The sequence below is a fragment of the Oreochromis niloticus genome, linkage group LG18 (assembly GCF_001858045.2).
Source record: "Oreochromis niloticus isolate F11D_XX linkage group LG18, O_niloticus_UMD_NMBU, whole genome shotgun sequence".
In the NCBI taxonomy this organism is placed as follows: Eukaryota; Metazoa; Chordata; class Actinopteri; order Cichliformes; family Cichlidae; genus Oreochromis; species Oreochromis niloticus.
Window position 1 is genome coordinate 35,051,189 of NC_031982.2, and position 25,888 is coordinate 35,077,076.

Below are 25,888 nucleotides of genomic sequence, written 5' to 3' on the forward strand. Positions count from 1 at the left end.
GGGCCATCTGCTGCGACCGGTTGGGGTGAAAGAAGGAAGACAGGATAAAGACATGCTGTGGAAGAGAGACAGAGATTAATAACAGATATGATTCGATGCAGAGAGGTCTATTAACACATAGTGAGTGAGAAAGGTGACTGGAAAGGAAAAACTCAATGCATCATGGGAATCCCCGGCAGCCTACGTCTATTGCAGCATAACTAAGGGAGGATTCAGGGTCACCTGGTCCAGCCCTAACTATATGCTTTAGCAAAAAGGAAAGTTTTAAGCCTAATCTTGAAAGTAGAGATAGTGTCTGTCTCCTGAATCCAAACTGGAAGCTGGTTCCACAGAAGAGGGGCCTGAAAACTGAAGGCTCTGCCTCCCATTCTACTTTTAAATACTCTAGGAACAACAAGTAGGCCTGCAGTGCAAGAGTGAAGTGCTTTAATAGGGTGATATGGTACTACAAGGTCATTAAGATAAGATGGGGCCTGATTATTTAAGACCTTGTATGTGAGGAGCAGGATTTTGAATTCAATTCTGGATTTAACAGGAAGCCAATGAAGGGAAGCCAAAACAGGAGAAATATGCTCTCTCTTTCTAGTCCCTGTCAGGACTCTTGCTGCAGCATTTTGGATCAGCTGAAGGCTTTTCAGGGAGTTTTTAGGACATCCTGATAATAATGAATTACAGTAGTCCAGCCTGGAAGTAATAAATGCATGAACTAGTTTTTCAGCATCACTCTGAGACAGGATATTTCTAACTTTAGAGATGTTGCGCAAATGGAAGAAAGCAGTCTTACATATTTGTTTAATATGTGCGTTGAAGGACATGTCCTGGTCAAAAATGACTCCAAGGTTCCTCACAGTGTTACTGGAGGCCAAGGTAATGCCATCCAGAGTAAGAATCTGCTTAGATACCATATTTCTAAGATTTTCAGGGCCGAGTACAATAACCTCAGTTTGATCTGAATTAAGGAGCAGAAAGTTAGCGGCCATCCAGGTCTTTATGTCTTTAAGACATTCCTGCAGTTTAACTAATTGGTGTGTGTTACCTGGCTTCATGGACAGATAGAGCTGCGTGTCATCTGCATAGCAGTGAAAATTTATGCTATGTCTTCTAATGATGCTGTCTAAGGGAAGCATGTATAATGTAAATAGAATTGGTCCTAGCACTGAACCCTGTGGAACACCATAATTGACCTCAGTGTGTGAAGAGGACTCTCCATTTACATGTACAAATTGGAGTCTATTAGATAGATATGATACAAACCACTGCAGTGCAGTACCTGTAATACCTACAGCATGTTCTAATCTCTCTAATAGGATATTATGGTCAACAGTATCGAACGCTGCACTGAGGTCTAGCAGGACAAGCACAGAGATGAGTCCACTGTCAGAGGCCATAAGAAGATCATTTGTAACCTTCACTAAAGCTGTTTCTGTGCTGTGATGAGCTCTGAAACCTGACTGACACTCTTCAAATAAGCCATTCCTCTGCAGATGATCTGTTAGCTGTTTGACAACTACTCTTTCAAGGATTTTTGATATGAAAGGAAGGTTGGAGATTGGCCTATGATTAGCTAAGACAGCTGGGTCTAGAGATGGCTTTTTAAGTAAAGGTTTAACTACAGCCAGCTTGAAGGCCTGTGGTACATAGCCGATTATTAGAGATAGGTTGATCATATTTAAGATTGAAGCATTAATTAATGGCAGGACTTCTTTGAGCAGTTTTGTAGGAATGGGGTCTAAAAGACACGTTGATGGTTTGGAGGAAGTAATTATTGAAGTTAACTCAGAAAGATCAATTGGAGAAAAAGAGTCTAACTTAACATCAATGGTACTAAAAGTAGCTGTAGATAATATTACATCTGTGGGATGATTATTGGTAATTTTTTCTCTAATGATAAAAATTTTATTTGTGAAGAAGTTCATGAAGTCATTACTAGTTAACGTTAAAGGGATTGTTGGCTCAGTAGAGCTCTGACTTTTTGTCAGCTTGGCTACAGTGCTGAAGAGAAACCTGGGGTTGTTCTTATTTTCTTCAATCAGTGACGAATAGTAAGATGTTCTGGCTTTGCGGAGGGCTTTCTTATAAAGCAGCAAACTATTTCTCCAGGCTAAATGATGATCCTCTAAATTTGTGACACGCCATTTCCTCTCCAGCTTACGAGTTATCTGCTTTAGGCTACGTGTTTGAGAATTATACCACGGAGTCAGGTACTTCGGATTTGAGACCTTAGTTTTCACAGGAGCTACAGTATCCAGAGTCGTACGTAGTGAGGAGGTAAAATTATTAACAAGATAATCGACCTCTGTTGGAGTAGCGTTCAGATAGCTGCTCTGCTCTGTGTTGGTACAGGGCATTGAAGATGATAACAGTGGGTGGATTATATTCTTAAACTTAGTTACAGCACTTTCAGAAAGACATCTACTGTGATAAAGTCTACTCTCCACTGCTGTGTAATCAATTATTGTAAATGTAAATGTTATCAGGAAATGATCAGACAGCAGAGGGTTTTCAGGAAACACTGTTAAATGTTCAGTTTCTATGCCATATGTTAAAACAAGATCTAGAGTGTGATTAAAGTGGTGGGTGGGTTCTTTTACATTTTGAGAGAAGCCAATTGAGTCTAATAACAGATTAAATGCCATGTTGAGGCTGTCATTTTTAGCATCTACATGGATGTTAAAATCACCCACAATAATTATTTTATCTGAGCTGAGCACTAAATCAGATAAAAAGTCTGAGAAATCAGAGAGAAACTCTCTGTGTAAGGCCCAGGTGGACGATAGATGATAACAAGTAAGACTGGTTTCTGAGTTTTACAGCTGGGGTGGACAAGGCTAAGCATCAGGCTTTCAAATGAATTAAAAGTCTGTCTGGGTCTTTCGTTAATCAATAGGCTGGTGTGAAAAATTGCTGCCACACCGCCCCCTCGGCCTGTGCTTCGAGATTTCTGGTAGTTAGAATGACTCGGGGGTGTTGATTCATTTAAACTAACATACTCATCCTGCTGCAACCAGGTTTCTGTAAGGCAGAGTAAATCGATTTGTTGATCAATTATTAAGTCATGTACTAACAGAGACTTGGAGGAGAGAGACCTAATATTTAATAATCCACATTTCACTGTTTTACTCTTTGGTTCAGATGTGGATACTGTATTGTTCTTTCTTTGTGATTTTTTTTATGTTTAAGTTGTTTATTGCTGGTTTTTAGTTTGTTTTTTGTCTTTTTGGGAGCTGACACAGTCTCTATGGAGATGGGTTTTTGGGGGGGTAGCAGGAGGAGAGAAGCTGCAGAGAGGCGTGTAAGACTGCAACTCTGCTTCCTGGTCCCAACTCTGGATAGTCATATTTTGGGGGGTTTAATAAATTTGTCCATATTTCTAGAAATGAGAGCTGCTCCATCCAAAGTGGGATGGATGCCGTCTCTCCTAACAAGACCAGGTTTCCTCCAGAAGGTTTGCCAATTATCTATGAAGCCCACATCGTTTCTGGGACACCACTCAGACAGCCAGCAATTTAAGGAGAACATGCGGCTAAACATGTCACTCCTGGTCTGATTGGGGAGGGGACCAGAGAAAACTACAGAGTCCCACATTGTTTTGGCAAAGTTACACACCGATTCAATATTGATTTTAGTGACCTCCGATTGGCGTAACCGGGTGTCATTACTGCCGACGTGAATTATGATCTTACTGTATTTACGTTTACCCTTAGCCAGCAGTTTTAAATTTCCTTCAATGTCGCCTGCTCTGGCCCCTGGAAGACAATTGACTATGGTTGCCGGTGTCTCTAGCTTCACATGTCTGAGAACAGAATCACCAATTACCAGAGTTTGACCCCCGGCGGGTGTGTCGCCGAGTGGGGAAAAACGGTTAGACACGTGAACAGCTTGGTGGTGTACCTGGGGCTTCAGTTTAAGACTATGCTTCCTCCTCACCGTCACCCAGCCGCCCTCTTTCCCCAGCTGCTTGGGGTCTGCCGGGGAACAGCTAGCGGGGCCTACGCTATCTTCGGCTGCACCAGCTACAGGGGCCTGGCTAGCTACGGGTGAATGAAGGGTGCGAAGCCGAGTCTCCAATTCAGTAATCCTGGCCTCCAGAGCTGCAAATATGCTACATTTGTTACAGGTATCATTACTGCTAAAGGAGGCCGAGGAGTAACTAAACATCTGACACAATGAGCAGGAAAGTGCAGGAGGGACAGGTGAAGTAGCCATGGTGCTAACGAGTCGGCTACGAGCTAAGCTAAGCTAGCAAAACAGTAAAGAGACAGTGAGTGAATACTTTGGCTATAAATTAGGCAGTGAGTACACAGAAAGGGTGATTCAGATGAAGCACGTTAAGATTATACTATGAAAAAGGGATGTATCAAAAGATTTAAATTAAATTGCTAAGCAGAAAAGCTACTCAGAAACACCGCCGTGTTTGAGCAGGAACAGGAAGTGATACTCTACCACAAAGCGAGCGAACACCCAAATAGGTCTGCAACTTTGCACAGACCTCTGACGGCCCACATTTTAAAACCCAAGTCTTTCCATCCAGGTTCAAAGGCCTTATTGACCCAGATAGGCGAGAATTGGGCTAGTGCTGGTGTTTCATTTTTAAACTTGAGTGCATCGAACCAGACACGGATGGTATTTTTAACAAAGGGGTTCGATGTATCTTTCATCAGATCTTTATGTTTTGCGGAGTACACGTAAGTGCTGAGCGGTAAGGGGGTAGTGCTTGTCCTTTCTAAATTTACCTTACGGTTGTCGTTGAAAACCAGCATGAGGCTGCAGAGAGCTGGGCAGCCCAGTAGTACCATTTGAGGTTTGGAACACCCAGACCTCCCCTGTCATACAGGAGATATAGTAGTGAAAGGCGCAGTCTGGCTCGTCTTTATTCATTAAATTCATTTGGAATAATTGTTTTTGCCTTTGTGAAGAAGTCATCTGGAGGGCTGAGAAGAATGGGTTGGAAGAGAGAGAGACATTTTGGGAGAACGTTCATCTTGAGAATATTTACCCGTCCAATCAGAGAGATTGGCAGCATAGACCATCTATTGATTGAGTCAATAACAGTGTTGATTATTGGAGAGTAATTTGCATGTACCAAATCATTGATTTTTGGAGTGATTTTTATACCTACATGGGTAAGACTGTCTCTGGCAACTTGAAACATTGTTTGAATAGGTGGTTTAATTCTTTCAGAATGTTTAAAGAAGAGGATGGCCGACTTAGATTCATTAATTTTTATAACCAGAGATGTTGCCAAATGAGTTAATTGTTTTGAGTAGCTGGGGAACTGAGCTCTTTAATTTGGACAGCATTAAAATAATGTCATCCACGAATAATCCAATTTTGGACTCAATATTATTTGTTCTGATGCCAGAGATATTTTGGTTGCTCCTTATCGCAATAGCCAATGGTTAAATTGCTAGGACGAAGAGAAGAGGCGAAAGGGGGCAGCCTTGGCGTGTACCTCTACCTAGATAGAATGGTCTAGATATGATGTTGTTGGTTCTAACTGAGGCTATAGGTTTATTATATAATATTTTGACCCAGGTCATAAAGTAACTGCCAAAGCCAAACTGAGACAGTACCTTATAGAGATAGTTATGTTCGACCCTATCAAAAGCTTTTTCTGCAGCCAAGGAAAGCAGAGCCATGTCTGGATGTTCTGAATTTGAGTAAATTACATTCAGTACTCTGCAAATATCATGTTGCGCTAGCCGGCCTTTTACAAACCCGTTCTGGTCAGTGTCAGCGAGAAGATGAAGGTACTGTTCAAGTCTATTTGCCAGTACTTTACTTATTATCTTGGCGTTAGAATTTATTAGTGAAATTGGTCTGTAAGATTCACATTTTGTAGGCGGTTTCCCAGGCTTAGGGAATACCGTTATAAGTGCATTACGCATGGAGGGGGGAAGCTCTTTTAAATCATAGCTTTCCGCTAGCATGTCGTACAGAGGGCGTATTAATTTGTCTTTAAATATTTTGAACAGGTCTAGTGGGATTCCATCTGGGCCGGGAGTTTTTCCTGTTTAATTTGTCAATTGCAGTCGAAAGTTCACTCATAGATAACTGAGAGTCTAATTCACATCGAGCTTCTTCAGAGAGTGAAGGGGTGCTTATTGAGTCAAAGGAGGACTCTAGTGACTCTGGGGTCGCATCTCCTGTTGACGTATATAGTTGTGAGTAATAGAGTTCAAAGAGTTCATTTATTCTTTGAGGATCTGTGGTGTTTTCATCTGCAGTTCTAATTTTGTTTATTGTTTGTTCGTTCAGTAGCGTTTTTATGCGCCATGCCAAAAGTTTTCCTGCCTTCTCCTCCTGGTCATAGTAGGTCTGTCTCAGTCTAAATAGTCCTGCTGAGGCTTTGTCAGTAGTTAATTTATCATATTTTGCTCTTAGTCTTAAAAGTTTTTGTTGTTTTTCTTTAGACTCATTTAGGTTTATCTCCAGTTCCACTTCTTTTATTTGACCTTCGAGGTCCAACATCTCAGTGTTATGTTTATTTGATTTGGTTTTGGTGTAGCTTATCATCTGCCCACGTATAAATACCTTAAAGGCTTGCCATCTAAATGAGCCTGTAGTTTCGGATTTATTAAAGTAAAAATAGTCATCAATATTTTTGCCTACATATTCCAAGAATTTTTGATTATGCACCCAGTGTGGTTTTAAACGCCAAATAGGATTGCGTCTAAAAGCTGTTGTAGCTGAAAAGTTAAGCGTGGTTAATGAGTGGTCAGATATAAGCACACTTTTATATGAACAGCTGTTAATTCTGGGGACAAGAAAGTTTGAGATAAGAAAATAATCTATGCGACTGCGGCTATTATGACTGGCTGAATGACAGGAGTATTCTCTCCCTGTTGGATTTTCTAGTCTCCATACATCTTTAAGGTTCAATTCAGACATAAAATGTTGTATAACTTGTCTGCATTTTGGATGGGAAGAGTCTAAAACTGATGATCTATCAAGTTTAGGGTACAATTGAAGTCTCCCCCCCCCCAACGATTATCTCACCATGAAGAGCTGCAATAGAGAGGAATAGATTGTTATAAAACCTGGGGTCATTGATATTAGGGCCATATAAGTTACCTAAAATTAAGTCTTGGTTCAGCACGGAGCATTGTATGATGATGAATCTCCCTGCAGGGTCCAAGATGGTTTTTTAATACACATGGGCAATGATTTATGAATGAGTGTTGCCACTCCTCTAGCATGTGTTGAGAAGTGGCTAGAGCAGCGGTCCCCAACCTTTTTTGCGCCACGGACCGGTTTATGTCCGACAATATTTTCACGGACCGGCCTTTAAGGTGTCGCGGATAAATACAACAAAATAAAACTAGTACCGGTACCGAAAAAAATAAGATTTATTCATAACACACGTGAAAAGACCCAGGAAAACCGAGTTAACGATAAAAACGATAACAAAATAACGCTGAAAACCGATAAAAACCCTGAAAAACATACATTTCACACCTGAGCCTCAACTCTCGCGGCCCGGTACCAAACGACTCACGGACCGGTACCGGTCCGAGGCCCGGGGGTTGGGGACCGCGGGGCTAGAGAAAACCTGACCTGGCCATCTCCTCCTTATCTGAGCAATTTCACTCGCAAGTAACCGTTTCTTGAATAAAGACTATCTTTGAGTGATATTGTTTAATTCTATTCATTACTCTTTTCAGTTTAATACATTTCCTAAGGCCTCTTACATTCCAGGAAATTAGTGCAATATTTGAATAACTACTCATACAGTTTGTGCCCTTAGTAACCTAAACCTGATTACATCTAGTCTCCCCTGTCGGAACTCACAAATGATTATTTCAAGAGCACTGCACTTTAAAGACGAACGCTTATGAACAAGAAAAACAACCCAGAGACCTCCCACCATTGTAGATCTCAGAACTTTCCCCCCCAAAGTCATTGCAGCTTGGTTATGCGTCAGATCCATGAAAAGGAGTTGAAAAAACGTCCTATTGTTAATTCAAAGCTTCAAACTTAAATCCAACCATATTAACTGAAAAAGTGGCCACATAATGTACATGAATGAAAAGATTTGAACATAACATATCTAAGGCCACCTATATCATACCTGTACACCAACAGCCACTGTAAGTCCGAGCTGAAATTGTTAATCAGAATTGCACATTTTAGATGTGGTAGTGTTTCGGAGTGGGCGTGAATTTATCCCTCGTTTTGTTGCTGGACTTTTTGTATGAAATCTTCCACCTCCGCTGCTGTGTGGAAGAGGAGCCTGTTGCCGTGGTGGAAAATCCTCATTTTTGCTGGAAAGATCAATCCGAAGTTTATGTGCAGTTCACGGAGCTGCTGTTTTACCTGGTTGTAATGTTTCCGCTGTTTCTGAACCTCCGTCGACAGGTCAGGGAAAAACATCACGTGATGTCCGTTGTGCGTTATTTTTCCCTTCAGACGTGCCGCTCTCATCACCCTCACCTTGTCTTGATAATTCAAGAACTTCATGATGATCACACGGGGTGGGCCATTTGGGGTATTTCGGCCTTGTAGCCTATGTGCTCCCTCGATGATGGGTGGGGATGGGAACGCGTCCCGTCCAAAACATCAAGCAGCCAAGTTTGCAAAAATATTATGATTTCCCCTTGTTCAGTATTCTCGGGTAATCCGACGAGTCTCAGATTGGATCTCCGGCTTCTGTTTTCGAGGTCGTCCACTTTTAGCAGGAGTTCCTGAAGTTTCTTATGAAGGGAAGCCTCTTTACTTGTAAGGGAAGAGACGTTGTCTTCAACTTTGCTAATGCGAGTTTCTGCTGAGGTAAGCCTCTCTGAAAACACTCCAATTGCGTCTTTTATTTCTTGGTTTGATGTTATAACTTCTTGCAGTTGAGCAGTGAAGTGTTTTTTTAGCGATTGAATTGCGGCCAGAACATTCGTCTCGGTCTGTTGGGCACTAGCGCTAGCTTCTTCCGTCTTCTCGGTTTCAAGTTCGTTGCTAGCATCGTCGTCTGATCCATCCTTTCCGGCTGTTTTAGGTTTAAACCTATGTTTAATCGGCATCCTAGCTGTCTAGATCGGAGCAGAAGCTTGGGTCGGAGAGGAAGCCACTAAAAGGATGACTTTAACTGCTGTTTAGGCGTACTTAAAGGATATAAAGGTCGGAGCTCGAAGTCTTGCTGCCGTTCAGGTGGACGCCATAACCGGAAGCCCACAAGGCAGAACTGTTGATTCGGACATCACTTGGTTCATACAAACAGTAAAAGATAAAAAGGTCTCGTGCTGCTGTCTTTCTGTATTGTAAATAACGAGCCCACCAATCAGCTCGAGGTGAGAAGTACTTTTCAGGTATCTGTACTTAGGGCTGTTCGATATAACGATATATATCGGATGACGATATAAAAACGTCTATCGTTTCATTTTACGCTATCGTTTGTTTCGTGGTGTCGCAAAATAAACTGTTTACGGCAATATTTTTTCATCATTTTGATGGTCACTGTAGTGGCTATATGAATTTCCTAAAGTTCTCTCTTTCTCTTATGTTTAATATAACCACACTACAGACGGACAAGCGCTTGTTTTTATGTGTTGTCGTTAGCAACAACGACGGTAAAACCACCTCGTGTCCGCTTGTTTATTTTCCACATAAACCTTTCACAATAAAGCTCAAGATCCTGTTGAGACTTTTCAAAATAAACTGAATCACGTGAAAGATGCAGAGTATTTACGGATGAGAAGCAAAAAAGAGCCGCCAGGTGCTAAAAAATAAACCTTAGACTCAAACGTTAGAACAGGCTTTTCCCCGCAGCACGCTGTGTAATAAATACTCACAAAGAAAACGGCGGCCGTTACAACCTATGTCTAAAAATGTATCGTTTCATGCATCAGTTAAAACACTCGACTCCAGGTACGCGACGCCCAGCTGGAAACTTCACGCAAGTCGAGCTGCCCGACATTCACAGAATTTACAGAAAATGTTACATTTTTGTGATTTATATCGTTATCAGACGATAGATGTCTTAATATCGGGATATGAGATTTTGGTCATATCGCACAGCCCTATCTGTACTTCACATATTTCTTTTTCTGACTGCATTTTAAACAAACATCTGTACTTTCTGCTCCTTCCATTTTAAAACAGGCTCTTACTTTAGGTTTAAGATATTTGACACGAGTTCTTATTTCACGTCAGTGCGAGGCTTCAAATATCAAAGAGAAACACATGAGGTCCAGCTGCTGTATCTGACAGGGAGAGAAAGACAGAGAGCCAAGTTCAGGAGAGGAAGAAGGACGCTCATTTAAAGCTCACATGGAAGTCCTCGTGGTTTTAAATCTGTCACATTGTGTTTGTTCATAAACCTGCTGCTAATCAAACTGAGGCAGACTGACTGAGTTATATAAGGCTGCATGAGAATCCTCTGCAGGATGAACAGGTGAGTTTGCTGCACTGTGATTGCTGCACTGTAAAGGTTCTCCCACCTGCTGAATCCACTGTAACCTCTTCCCCATTTTTATTTTCTCTGCTCATGTTCTACTTAATCATCTGTCCAGCTGATCAGTGGTGTGGTGAGGAAAATATGGGCTCCTCATCGATGTTACAGAAAGACCGAGACAGGAGACCAAGGCCTCTTTATTTATTTTTATTAAAATACTTTCATTGGAGATGGACATGGAGGCCTGTTTTTGCTGAGCTCTGTAATCTTGTCGAGAGGACCATTTAGTGAAAACGAGGAATCTAAAGATGCAACTGGAACACGGAGTGTGGAATATGTAAGCAAAGCGACATAAAAACCAGTTAACACCGGCACAGCCACGCGTCAGAAATCCACTCCTGAGAGCCTGACAGCATTTACACCTGCTGGCTGCTTCAGCTGTCCTCTGATTATACCAGAATATCCATAATTATGATGCGTTCTGGAGAAATCAAGAAAAGCTATGACTGTTCAAGTCAGTGAGCTGTGGATGTAGTGCACACACACCGTGGGTTTGAACACGGTGAGTCCACCTCATCGTTCAGCAGCAGTAACCTAACCTGCTGTGATGCTTTCTGTGGGACTTTCTCGGTCCCATCAGTGTGGAGGAGTTTATGTCCACTCACTCATGCACAGCCTTCTGAAGGTCCAACCACAGCATCTCACTCAGGTTGAGCTCTGGACTCTGACCGGACCATCGCAGCTGCTCCATTCTTTCCTGTTTCTGCCGTTCTGTTGGATCTTTGTGCTGCTGCTGATGGTCCGAGCTTCAGCTGTGGGACAGGCGGCTTCACACTGACTCTAGAACACTTAGTGCACCGTGAACTCTTCTCTAAGATCATCGTCCCTCCTCCACCGTGCTGACAGCTGCTCTCAGGTGTTTTTGCTGATATGCTGAGTTTGATTTTGTGCGTTATGGACAAACATCTCCATTTTGGTCTCGTCTGTCTGAAGGACACTGCTCCAGGAGGCTTTCCCCTGCAGTCCTGCATGCTCAGGCTCTTTTTAATCATGCTGAATTTAATTAATCATGAAGTTTAAGCTTTAACCTGCAAACTGAAGAGTTTGAGATGGAGCTCTTGGGTCTGTTGCATGCTGTGACCTCAGGATGAATCTCCTGGGAAGACTGGCAGCTGCTCTGATGTTTTCCACGTGTGAGTAATCTTCTGCGCTGCAGAATAATGGACTTCAGTTTATTTTGACATGATCTTATAACCTTTCCAGATTGATGGGCAGCAGCAGTTTCTTCTCTAAGATCACTGCTGATGTCTTTCCTCCTCAGCATCATGTTAACACACACCTGAATGCTCCAGACCAACAAAACGTCTGCTTTCATAGCGGCGCTCACACTGCTGATGATCAGTTCATCAGTGTAGCTGATTATCAGCACGTGGCTGCCGCTTACACTGTCAGTAAATATCTGCAAAGCTCTCACGGCATCTCTAAGGTGTTCTACAGTGTCGTGGATCTCACGCTGTGATGCGTTCATGCAGGAATGTGACAGCTCCTCTGCATCAGTCCATCAGAGCGTGTGATCAGGCGTGTTTGACATTCAGCAGTTATTTTTCATTTGGTTTCTTCTTTCATCAAGCTAGCAGTAGCTACCCTGAAACAGCGGGTCAGGGCAGACTTGGAACAGGACCTGGAGCCACCTTCCCACCTTTGATGTGACCTTTAACCTGTACAGTCCAACAAATCTGTCAGGTCAAGCTGGTTGCATAAGTGTGCACACCCTTAGACTAATACTTTGATTTAGTCACTTTTTTCAGGCTGCTTGGGTTAATGTCTTAGTTTACAGAGAGCTCACAAAGCATGAAAGCAACCTCATTGTTGAAAGACATCAGTCAGAAGAAGGGAAAATCAATTCCACAGCATTAGATTTATCCTGGAACACAATGAAGACAAAATATGGGACGACAGTGGCGATGCAAGACCTGCAGCATCACAGAAGGAGCTGCAAGAACTTCTGTTAAGCACTGACAGCCGTCTCCCTGATCCTCCATAAGTCTGGACTGTGGGGCAGGTTTGCACGAGAGAAGCCTTTTCCAACAAATGAAAACATCCAAGCCCGGCTACAGTTGGCATAAAAATACAGCAAATTCTCCCCAAAACATTTTGGTCTCATGAAACCGAGGTTCAGCTTTTGGCCACAATTCCAAGAGAGCAGCGTACCCACAGTGAGGCATGGTGGTGGCAGTATCATGCTTTGGGGCTGCTTTTCTTCAGCTGGAATTGGGGCTTTAGTCAAGGTGGAGGGATTATGAACTCTCCCAAATCAGAAGAATCAGAATCAGAATACTTTATTGATCCCAAGGGGAAATTATTTTTCGTTACAGTGCTCCATTATAAACAAACAGTGTATTGTCTGTCTTTGTTACTAACTAAGAATAGCACAATATATACAGGCATATATATACATAAAAGTTACTTATTAATAAATAGCTGAAAAAGAACATGTGCAAAAAGGGTGTAGCTGTTGCAGTAAACAGTGTGTTAGATGGATGTGTTGTACAGGGAGCCACAGGCAGGAATGATTTCCTGTGTCGTTCAGTGGTGCTTTTCGGTAATCTCAGTCTCTCACTGAGCGTGCTCCTGTGACTGACCAGCATGTCATGGAGTGGGTGGGAGGTGTTATCCAACATTGTCTTTATTTTGGACAACATCCGCCTCTCCGACACCACCTTGAGGGAGTCCAGCTCCATCCCCACAACATTACTGGCCTTACGGATCAGTTTATCGAGTCTGTTGGCATCTGCGACCCTCAGCCTGCTCCCCCAGCATGCAACAGCAGAGAGGATCGCACTGGCCACAACAGACTCATAGAAAATCCTGAGCATTTTCTGGCAGATGTTGAAGGACCTCAGTCGCCTCAAAAAATAGAGACGACTCTGGCCCTTCCTGTGAAGTGCTGTGGTGTTTTTAGCCCAGTCCAGTTTATTGTCAGTGTGTACTCCAAGGTATTTATAGTCCTCCACAATGTCAACACTGACCCCCTGGATTGAAACAGGGGTCAAGTGTTTCCTGGTCTTCCTGAAGTCCACTATCAATTCCTTGGTCTTTGCCACGTTGAGCTGCAGATGATTCTGCTCACACCACGTGACAAAGGAGTCGACCACAGCCCGGTACTCTGTCTCATCATCCCTGCTGATGCATCCAACCACCGCAGAGTCATCAGAAAACTTCTGAAGATGGAGGTCTCTGTGCAGTGGCTGAAGTCTGTGGTGTGGAGGGTGAAGAGGAAGGGGGAGAGGACAGTCCCCTGGTGTGCCCCTGTGTTGCTGATTACCTTGTCAGACACACACTGTAGGAGACGTACATATTGTGGTCTTCCTGTCAGGTAATCAACAATCCAGGACACCAGAGAAGCATCCACCTGCATCGCTGTTAACTTATCACCCAGGAGGGTCGGCCTGATGGTGTTGAAAGCACTGGAAAAGTCCAAAAACATGACCCTCACAGTGCTCGCTGGTCCAGATGGGTGTAGATGATGGCGTCCTCAGTTCCGAGACGAGGCTGATAGGCAAATTGAAGGGGATCCAGATGTGGTCTGACGATGGGTCGCAGCTGGTCCAGGATGAGCCTTTCCAGGGTCTTCATGATGGGGGAGGTCAGTGCCACGGGCCTGTAATCCTGGGGGCCACTGGGACGTGGCGTCTTTGGAATAGGGACGAGGCATGATGTCTTCCACATCACTGGGACCCTCTGCAGACTCAGACTGAGCATAAACAGTTTATGAAAGACTCCACACAGCTGGGGGGCACAGGTCTTGAGGACGAGGGGACTCACTCCATCTGGTCCAGCAGACTTGCCTGAGTGGAGTCTCCTCATTTGCATCTGAACCTGGTATTGAGTGAAGGTGATGGGTGGGGGAGGGGTGTCAGGAATCTCACAGGAGGCAACAGCGCCATGTGAAGAGAGAGGCTGGCACAGTGGTGTGGCTCTGGACTCCAGGCTGACCACAGGTGAGGTTGAGGGGGTGTGAGCAGACACTGTGGTGTCGAATCTATTGAAAAACAGATTCAACTCGTTAGCTCTATTCTCACCTCCCTCAGCTCCCCTGCTGTTGGTTGGCCTGAATCCAGTGATGGTCTTCATGCCCCTCCACTCCTCTCTCATGCTGTTCTGCTGGAGTTTCCACTCCAGCTTCCTCCTGTAATTGTCCTTAGCCTCTCTGATCTTGTCCTTTAGTAACACCTGGACCTTTCTAGATGGCAGACAGTTGGTGTCGTAAACCAACTGTCTGCCATCTATAATCCAGTTTTGAGTTCCCTCCCCAGACGCCTTAATGCCCACTCACATCCTGGGCCATCTGACCTCAGGAATTCACATGACAAGGTGGGGCCAGGTTTCACAATGAGCTCACCCGAAACCCTGGCTGATTAGGTCCCACACCCGCTTTCACACCTTGGCTCATGTGATTAGAGGATCACCAGGGGGTCCTTTGTCCCTCCTTGGGGGGATACTCCCACTGGGTTTAAATCTGGGACTCTCGGCCATTTGACCTTAGAACTGAAGAAGCTTCTCGGATGAGAGGTGAAACGTCTTCAAGCAACTCAAAGAAGTCCAGACGCTTTTCTTTGCAAACTCCTTTGACTATGTAGTCTGTGATACACTCAGTAAGCCCGTTGATGTCCTCGGCGTGAGGCTCACAGAGTGTTTCCCAGTCGGTCAAACATCCCTGTAGTTCCGCTAAGGCCTCCTCTGACCACCTCCTAATGCTCCTCGTGGTCACAGGTTCCCTCCTCACAATTGGCACATAGCGTGGGGTGAGGTGACTCAGGTTATGATCTGACCTACCAAGTGGGGGGAGGGAGGAGGAGCTGTATGCATCCTTGACATTAGCATACAGAAGGTTTAAATTTTCTCTCCCCTGGTGGGACAGTCCACATATTGTCTGAATGTTGGTAGTGTATTGTCCAGTGATACATGGTTGAAGTCACCCGAGATCACAATAAAGGCACTCGGGTGCTGAGTCTGTAACCGGGCTATGGCAGAGTGGATAGTGTCACATGCAGCTGTGGGGTTAGCAGAGGGAGGGACATAAACAGCCACCAAGATGACGTGAGAGAATTCCCTGGGTAAATAATACGGTACACAGTTCAATGTCCGGGCAACAAATCCTTTCTTTGATTGTTATGTTGGCAGGGTTACACCTCCGGTTGTTAACTAAAACAGCAAGCCCACCTCCTTTCCGCTTACCGCTAGCGATGCTGTCCCTGTCCGCCCGAACAGTGTGGAAGCCTTCCACGGAAGCATTCTCGCCGGGAATGTCCTGGTGCATCCATGATTCAGTGAAACACATCAGGCTACACTCTCGGTATTCCCTCTGACTCCGTACCAGCGCTGAGAGCTCATCGATTTTATTCAATAAGGATCGCACATTTCCCATTACGATAGACGGCAGACACGGTTTATACCTCCTCCTCGCTTTGAGCCTCCGCTGTCTCACCATCTCCTTCTTTCTTCTCTTCTGTCCTTGACCTCTGCATCCCCGATGTGTTTTCCTCCAAATTTCAGCTGGTACTTCTGCGGGTCTGGCCAGCGAGCCATCAGGGCGATCAGCTGATCTCTGGAGTAAACAGTCCGTGCGTGTAGGAGATGTGCCGCGGTCCCGTTCCTTGATAAAAGTAATAGTTCCACGGCCACCAGAAAAACTCTCTCAATCCACATGATTGAGTGAAAGATAATAAACGGATGAAAATACAAGTCAGGAAAAAAAGAATACGTAAGAAAACAGAGCTAAACTAAGAGAAAAAGCAGGAGCGACTGTAACAGGCTGCAGGCTGGTTGGCGCATGCGCACTGACAGTCACCTCTGACACAAAACCTTCAGGCAACTGAAGAAGATGAATTTCACCTTCCAGTATGACAATGTGTCCAAGCGTACATCCAAATAAACAAAAGAATCGCTTCACCAGAAAATGAATCAGCCGGTAGACCTGAGGAGGCCGGTGCATCTGAGATTCCCTCAGTCTGACAGACTTGGAGCTCTTTTCAAAGAAGAGTGCACAAATATTACAAAGTCAGCATGTGCCACGCTGATGCCAAACTTTTTGTAGGTGCTGTGTGTAGAGTAGCTGCAATCATCACTGCTTAACCTGATTTTTAAAATTTGTTTTTATGTAATGTGCAAGTTATTTAAAACACATTTCTATGATAAAATAAATTCACCTTTACACACAGGTACTTCTCTCTTTGTATTGTGTGGACATGTCATCATGTTCGAATGATTCGATTCTGCATTAGAAATGATCTAAAATACACCAACAGCACAACTCAGGAGCTCTGTACAGGCGACTTGAGTTAGTAAAAATGTAAGCCTTAATCCAATGAAAACAGGTGAGTTGTAACAACATCGTCCACAATACAGGAGGATGTTGTATCTGTAGCAACCAAACCAGTTTTTTGTATTGGGCTGTAAACATGCATTTTAACAGGGGATTCTATGGTTTATCATTTTAACCAGTTTATTTGCTGTGTTTTTAATCATGTCTCTTCTTTCATTTGTTGTTGACCCTCAAGACGTCCCACAGCAGCATGTCTGTAAGGAGAAGGATGAGGTTCTCCCTGAGCAACAGCTTTGGAACCAGGAGAGGAGCTCCAGTGTTGACCAGGATGAACCAGAACCTCCACAGATTAAAGAGGAAGAGGAGAAACTGGGCAGCAGTCAGGAGGGAGAGCAGCTGGGACTGAAGGAGGAAATTCATACCTTTATGGTGACTGAAACTTATGAGGAAAGTGACCACAGTGAACCAGAACGAGACAGGGAGCAGCTCCTCTTTGAGAGCTCTGTGAACACCAACAGCAGAGATCAGCAAGCAGAACATTATAAAGAAGCAAGATCCACCAAAACTGTAGAGTCAGAGTCAAAAAAGAAGCATCGGAGTAAGAATGGAGACGGCTCAGTTATGTCAGAGAGCGAGAGTAACACAGGTACAGGTGTGAAGTCTGTAAAATGTTACGTTTGTGAAAAAACTTTCAAGAAAAAATCTCAGATGCAGATACATTACAGAACACACACAGGCGAGAAGCCATATTCATGCAAAACATGTGGGAAACGATTCAGCCAAAACTGCCATTTATCTGTTCACATGAAGATCCACAAAGGGGAGAAACCGTTCTCCTGCAATGTCTGTGAAAAAACCTTCCGAGACGCACTAACACTGAAATATCACATGAGGATTCACACGGGTGAGAAGCCGTACTCATGCACAATTTGTGGGAAAGGTTTCTGTCAAAGTAATAACTTAAACATCCACATGAGAACGCACACGGGCGAGAGACCTTACCCCTGTCACATCTGTGAGAAAAGATTCATCGACTCATCCACACTTAAGAGACACATCAGAACTCATACGGGTGAGAAGCCGTATGTTTGCAAAACATGTGGGAAAAGTTTCATTCAGAAAAATATTCTGTCTGTCCACATTAGGATCCATACAGGCGAGAAACCACATCCCTGTGAACTCTGCGGAAAAAGTTTCCGGTCTCGTGAACTCTTGTTAGTCCACCTAAGAACACACTCAAAGTAGTATTTCTGTGAGACTTGTGGGATAAGTTTCAGTTATTGTGGTATTTTTACTGCCCACATTAGAGGGCACTCAGGTGAGACGCTGGAGCTGTGGGAAACTTGTAGAAAAGGACTCAGGTGTAGCAGGTTCTTACTTGGTGCGCATATAAATTTGTCAAAGTACAAAAGAAAAGCAGTCCTTTCATACTGAAAGCACCTTTGGACTGTGCTCTACTGTGATTATGTTAATTTGCTACATATGACATGTGCCAACGGGATAGAGTTCATGCTAATGGTGATTTGTCATGCTGTCCTTTGGATTCTTACAGAAAAGCATCTCTGTATGCAAACTTTTATAGGAAACAGGAAGTGTGTTGTTGTCACGGATTCACCAAGTTATACTGTGAGCTTTTCATTTTGAAAAATCTGGTTCAGTTGTGAAGTTTGTTTTTGCTGGTTACCGTTATATTTATAGGCCTGCAAGGTTCAGGTCTGTGGTGTCCTCCTCTGTCTTGTGGCAGACAATTTTTTTTATTTATTGGGTTTTTTTGTTGTGTTTTTACTGGCACAATTTGTGGGCCATCTTATTGTGACACCTGATTGTTCTCTTATTTTAATTATAGCAGTATTTTTAAATGGTTGTACACAAATTGCGTTACATTTTTAGATAAATAGTTGTTTACAAAATTTGTGCATAAATTTTCAACATGTACAATTTATATTTGCATATCAAGTTATGAAAATAATTTACTAAACGTGTGTGATTTTTACAGTAAAAAATATTACTACTAGGATTTTGTTTTTTGTGTGATTTCAGATCAGTTGTGTTAACATAGTATGTCACTGAAAAAATAACTGTAAATTCAGACAGGTGAGGTTGAGCTGAAGAGAATGATACCAAACAAGGCCAAAAACATTTGAAGGTGAAATATAAATAATGTAAAATCAAAAGGAGTCAAAATGGACAATTATATTTTGGACCTGAAAGGGTGAACCCAACAAATCATTAAAAATTAAGTTTAATTTTTGTTCATGATGCTGCAGATTTCTGACATTTTGTGTAAATTTAAGCATGTAACAATCTGATTTTTCTAACAAGGCTATACAATACATGACATCAAAATTCACATGTTTATGTAACTGAGATGTTTAATTATGTGGGCTAAAGAAAATAACTAAGTTATAGACTATGTTTATATGAAAAGTATATACTTACTGCATTTTAATCATTTTAACCATATGTAGCACCTGCATATGTGTTGTTTTTTTTTTAAGGCTTTGATTTTTCCACCCCATTTGATTTCCATGCCACCCTAAGAAAGTTTCTCTAGATCCGCCCCTGGTCTGATACATAACTAGCTAACTTAAGGCTTTCTGATTGAAGGCTAAAAGTGAAGTTGTCACCAGGTAAATAGAATATTGTTTATGTTTTTGTGTTTTGCTGCAGCTTTTTCAAGTATAAACTTGGTGCCTTTGGCAACACCTTAGGGAGAAGTAATGGTAATATGATCCATATGGGCACAAAGAATAGACACTTTTTTGTGCTACTGAAGTTTCCTCAGGTTTCAGGGCTGCCACTGAGCAACACAGAGTTTCAGCTCCCGCCAAAGATTTTCTATTGGATTTAGGTCTGGAGACTGGCTAGGCCACTCCAGAACCTTGATATGCTTCTTATGGAGCCACTCCTTGGTTTCCCTAGCTGTGTGCTTTGGGTCATTGTCATGCTGGAAGACCCAGCCACGACCCATCTTTAATGCTCTGACTAAGGGAAGGAGGTTTTTGCCCAATATGTCAAAATACATGGTCCCGTTCATCCTCTCCTTAATACAGTGCAGTCGTCTTGTCCCCAGTGCAGAGAAACACTCGCAGAGCATGATGCTTCCAGCCCCATGCTTCACTGTAGGTATGGTATTATTGGGATGATACTCATCATTCTTCTTCCTCCAAACACGGCGAATGGAGTTAAGACCAAAAAGTTCTACTTTGGTCTCATCTGACCACAGGACTTTCTCCCATGACTCCTCTGGATCATCCAGATGATCCCTGGAAAACTTCAGACGGGCCTGGACATGGGCTGACTTAAGCAGGGGAACCTTCCGTGCAATGCAAGATTTTAAACCATGACGTCTTAGTGTATTACTGATAGTAGCCTTGGAAACAATGGTCCCAGCTCTCTTCACGGCATTGACCAGCTCCTCCCGTGTAGTTCTGGGCTGATTCTTCACCATTCTTAGCATCATTGAAACCCCACGAGGAGAGATCTTCCGTGGGGCCCCAGTCCGAGGGACATTGACAGTCATCATTAGCCTCTTCCATTTCCTGACAATTGCTCCAACAGTTGTTCTTTTTTCACAAAGCTGCTTGGCAATTGCCCCGTAGTCCTGTTCCAGCTTTGTGAAGGTCTATAATTTTGTGTCTTGTCTTTTGACAGCTCTTTGGTTTTGCCCATGTTGCTACTTACACTTTGTCTGATTGTGGGTGCACAGGTGTCTTTATGACAGCTAACTAGGGTTGCAAAGGGGCGGAAAATTTCCGGTAAATTTCCGAAAAGTTTCCGGTAAATTTCCATGGTAAGTTAAGCTTGGGAATTTTGGAAATATTCCATATTGGAAACTTTCCATGGAAATAATGGGAATTATGGAAATTAATGGGAATTTAGGAGAACTAACTGGGAATATATTATTTCCAAGCATAAATATAAACAGAAATCATAAGAAAACCTCCATGCAAAATGTTTTCAACAGATATTTCAACAGATTTATTTGTAAGTACAGTAGAATAGAACACGTTTCAATAACTTGTTTCATGGATGAATAAAAACAGAAATGTTGAGTTCAATATTACCATCCCCTAACCCCGCTCATTCAAAAATGCTCCCTGTCCAAAAATCTCCACAAAGTCCCATTCAAAAGGTTAAATGAAAAATGCCACTTATCCTCCAAAATGTCCCATTAAACATGCAAATCTTCCTTCAAGCAATCCTCTTTTCTCATTTTTGCTCAGTCAATAGACTCTTCCTGGACCTCATTATCATCCAACAACATGTCCACTTCCTCAGCATCCAACTCTGAGTCTTCCTCTTCAGCGTCACTTTCCAGCCTTGTTGAGGATGGCTCTGTGTCAGGCTCAAAGAGCCATAGGTGTGCCGACCAGCTTTTCCACTCTCACATTTGTGAGCCTGTTGCGAACCTTTGTGTGGGTGTTCCCAAACAGTGACCAGTTGCGCTCGGAGGCGGCTGATGATGATGGTGGGATTTGGAGGAGGATGGAGGCTACAGGTGCAAGGGCCTCAGAACATGGCATTTAATCTGTTATTAGACTCAATTGGCTTCTCTCAAAATGTAAAAGAACCCACCCACCACTTTAATCACACTCTAGATCTTGTTTTAACATATGGCATAGAAACTGAACATTTAACAGTGTTTCCTGAAAACCCTCTGCTGTCTGATCATTTCCTGATCACATTTACATTTACAATAATTGATTACACAGCAGTGGAGAGTAGACTTTATCAAAGTAGATGTCTTTCTGAAAGCGCTGTAACTAAGTTTAAGAATATAATCCACCCACTGTTATCATCTTCAATGCCCTGTACCAACATAGAGCAGAGCAGCTATCTGAACGCTACTCCAACAGAGGTCGATTATCTTGTTAATAATTTTACCTCCTCACTACGTACGACTCTGGATACTGTAGCTCCTGTGAAAACTAAGGCCTCAAATCAGAAGTACCTGACTCCGTGGTATAATTCTCAAACACGTAGCCTAAAGCAGATAACTCGTAAGCTGGAGAGGAAATGGCGTGTCACAAATTTAGAGGATCATCATTTAGCCTGGAGAAATAGTTTGCTGCTTTATAAGAAAGCCCTCCGCAAAGCCAGAACATCTTACTATTCGTCACTGATTGAAGAAAATAAGAACAACCCCAGGTTTCTCTTCAGCACTGTAGCCAGGCTGACAAACAGTCAGAGCTCTACTGAGCCAACAATCCCTTTAACGTTAACTAGTAATGACTTCATGAACTTCTTCACGAACAAAATTTTTATCATTAGAGAAAAAATTACCAATAATCATCCCACAGATGTAATATTATCTACAGCTACTTTTAGTACCATCGATGTTAAGTTAGACTCTTTTTCTCCAATTGATCTTTCTGAGTTAACTTCAATAATTACTTCCTCCAAACCATCAACGTGTCTTTGAGACCCCATTCCTACAAAACTGCTCAAAGAAGTCCTGCCATTAATTAATTCTTCAATCTTAAATATGATCAACCTATCTCTAATAATCGGCTATGTACCACAGGCCTTCAAGCTGGCTGTAGTTAAACCTTTACTTAAAAAGCATCTCTACACCCAGCTGTCTTAGCTAATTATAGGCCAATCTCCAACCTTCCTTTCATATCAAACATCCTTGAAAGAGTAGTTGTCAAACAGCTAACAGATCATCTGCAGAGGAATGGCTTATTTGAAGAGTGTCAGTCAGGTTTCAGAGCTCATCACAGCACAGAAACAGCTTTAGTGAAGGTTACAAATGATCTTCTTATGGCCTCTGACAGTGGACTCATCTCTGTGCTTGTCCTGCTAGACCTCAGTGCAGCGTTTGATACTGTTGACCATAATATCCTATTAGAGCGATTAGAACATGCTGTAGGTATTACAGGTACTGCACTGCAGTGGTTTGTATCATATCTATCTAATAGACTCCAATTTGTACATGTAAATGGAGAGTCCTCTTCACACACTAAGGTCAATTATGGTGTTCCACAGGGTTCAGTGCTAGGACCAATTCTGTTTACATTATACATGCTTCCCTTAGGCAGCATCATTAGAAGACATAGCATAAATTTTCACTGCTATGCAGATGACACGCAGCTCTATCTGTCCATGAAGCCAGGTATCACACACCAATTAGTTAAAGTGCAGGAATGTCTTAAAGACATAAAGACCTGGATGGCCGCTAACTTTCTGCTTCTTCATTCAGATCAAACTGAGGTTATTGTACTCGGCCCTGAAAATCTTAGAAATATGGTATCTAACCAGATTCTTACTCTGGATGGCATTACCTTGGCCTCCAGTAATGCTGTGAGGAACCTTGGAGTCATTTTTGACCAGGACATGTCCTTCAATGCACATATTAAACAAATATGTAAGACTGCTTTCTTCCATTTGCGCAACATCTCTAAAATTAGAAATATCCTGTCTCAGAGTGATGCTGAAAAACTAGTTCATGCATTTATTACTTCCAGGCTGGACTACTGTAATTCATTATTATCAGGATGTCCTAAAAACTCCCTGAAAAGTCTTCAGCTAATCCAAAATGCTGCAGCAAGAGTCCTGACAGGGACTAGAAAGAGAGAGCAGATTTCTCCTGTTTTGGCTTCCCTTCATTGGCTTCCTGTTAAATCCAGAATTCAAAATCCTGCTCCTCACATACAAGGTCTTAAATAATCAGGCCCCATCTTATCTTAATGACCTTGTAGTACCATATCACCCTATTGTAATATTCTGTTCTCAAACCATGAATAAAGTATTCTTAATCTGCTTCGTGAGCCACCAGTTTTTTATTTCCGCTCGTTCAGTTCACATAACCACACCCACTTCCGTAAAACAAACACTCCCCGTTGCCACTATGGCAAACCACAAGGGACAGTAAGCACGGAGTGCAAACATTATAAACAATACATCTCCCTTTTTTTCAAATGTCTGCCAGTGACACAGCTGGTATGCATTTCAAAGTAGAACATCCTGAACATGAAGATAAGGAACAGTTTTTTCAACACTGTCATGTGTAAAATTATTGCAGCATAAGACTAACAACAACAATGCAACACGGGATATGCACTCATTAGTACATCGACATTTGACATGTTTATTTTTTTTTTCTTTTAGGGCAGCGATCCGCCTACACCCTTTACAATCACAGGTCAAGGATGACCCTTGGTTTGACCACTCGTCCTGATCTGGTGGTCAGTGCAAGGCTAGTGTCCATGGTTGGTGTTTTAGTGTCTCTAGATGGCGACAGGGGCTCTGCTTATTTTTGAGCTGCACTATCTGGCTGGGTTACCAGATCGGATGCTGGTGCTGAAGGTGCCGGTGACGCCTTGGCGCCTCTCAGGTGCCGTCGGTTACGCCGTATAGTCTGTCCCTCGCCAGTGCGGATCATGAAAGAGCGGGCAGTCTCTGCAGGTCGGATGATGACAGCCGGTTTCCAGCTTCCTGACTCGTGCTGAAAGCGAATGTGGCCCCCCTTCTGCAGCCTCGGTAGTGGTGCGGCGCTGCTATTGTAGTACCGTCTCTGATGCTCTTGTCTTTCCATCCGTGTTTTTTGCACGACCATCTGGCTTATGATGTGAGGTACCAGCTGGTGTCCGGTGATGGGAATCACTGAGCGCAGGCGTCGACTCATGAGGAGCTGCGCGGGTGACCTCAAGCCGTCAACTGGCGTGTTCCTTTGCTCCAGTAGAGACAGGTAGGGATCTACTCCCTGAGCATGAGCTTTATCCAGAACCGATTTGGCCGTTTTGACTGTTCTTTCAGCAAGGCCGTTGCTTTGTGGGTACAAAGGGCTTGAGGTCGTGTGGACAAAGTCCCATGTGACTGCAAAATCCTTGAACTCTCGAGAGCTGTACTGTGGGCCGTTATCTGAGATAAATTTCTCTGGTATATATTCTCTGGCGAATATGGCCTTGAGTTTTTTGATGACGGACCCTGCAGTGGTAGAGAATAGCCTTTCAACCTCAAAGTAGCAGCTGTAATAGTCCACAACTACTAAGTAGTCCCGTCCATGCCACGTGAAGAGATCTGAGGCCACGGCTTGCCATGGTCTCTCAGGAATCTGGTGTGGAATGAGAGGTTCTTTGGGATTCGCTGCACGCCTCTCCTGACATATGAAACAGTTTTCCACCGTGGCTGTTATGTCCTTGCCCATGCCTGGCCAGAAGAGGGCGTCCCTCGCTCTCTGCTTACTCCTCTCAATCCCCATGTGCCCAGTGTGGATTCTCTCCAGCATATTGTTTCTTAGGGCTGTTGGCACTATGATTTTGTCACCTTTGAAGATGATGCTGTGGAAGTGTGAAATTTCATCTCTGAAATTCCAGAAGTCCAAAAGGGTTTTGGGGCATTTTGTCCTGTCCTCAGGCCAGCCATCATGCACGGTTTGCTTCAGCAGGGTGAGCTGCGGGTCGCTTCCTGTTGCAGCCTGTATCTCTGAGAGCTTTTTGTCACTTACTGGGTGGGAGGCTGTTTATCACTGAGTGGATCTGGTCCTCCATGCCTTCACTCAGCATGCTGTCTTGGTCAAGCAATGGTTTCCTGGACAGTGTGTCGGCCACAGGTATGTCATTTCCGGGCCGGTGCACGATCTCTATGTCGTATCTCTGCAGCTGTAACAGCATGCGCTGCAGACGAGCAGGGGCTACAGAGATTGGCTTCTTCAGTATGTGCTCCAACGGCTTGTGGTCTGACTTGACGATGACTCTTCTGCCGTATATGTAGGTGTGGAAACGCTTGCATCCAAACAACACTGCAAAGAGCTCTTTTTCGATCTGTGCATAGTTAACCTCTGTTGGGGTCAGTGTCTTTGAAGCATATGCTATTGGGTGTCCGTCCTGCATCAACACAGCTCCCAAACCATACTTCGATGCATCTACCTGTAGCCGTAGCTCCTTGGTCGTGTCGTAGTATGCCAGTATGGGGCCTGGTTCTCTGGTTATGAGATCTTTCATTTGCTGGAAGACTCTGTCGTGATTCTGATCCCAGATGAACTCCGAGTCTTTCTTGAGCAGCTGACACAGCGGTGCGTTCACTTCTGATAGTCGTGGTGCGAATCTGGACAGGTAGTTCGCCATTCCAAGAATTGTCTCGAGCTCATTCTTATTCTCAGGAGGTGGCATGTCCTTTATGGCCTGCAGTTTCTTCGGGTCTGGCTGGATGCCCTCGCGGGTGAGTTTGTGTCCAAA

At 43.4% G+C, this 25,888-nt stretch overlaps 1 protein-coding gene across 4 annotated transcripts in view; it reads left to right on the plus strand.

The window, feature by feature from the left end:
* The window catches only part of LOC100695441 (gastrula zinc finger protein XlCGF17.1), a 52,405-nt gene that overhangs the window by 24,628 nt on the left and 1,889 nt on the right, over positions 1–25,888 (plus strand). For 2 of the 4 annotated variants that reach the window (XM_019347572.2, XM_019347573.2), the window contains exon 2: positions 16,942–19,854. In XM_019347572.2, coding sequence (XP_019203117.1) covers positions 16,942–17,951 — 1,010 coding nt within the window. In that variant the 3' untranslated portion in view covers positions 17,952–19,854. Of the gene's footprint in view, positions 1–16,941; positions 19,855–25,888 lie in introns of those variants that run through there. The other 2 variants (XM_019347581.2, XM_025900211.1) reach the window with 2 other exon arrangements.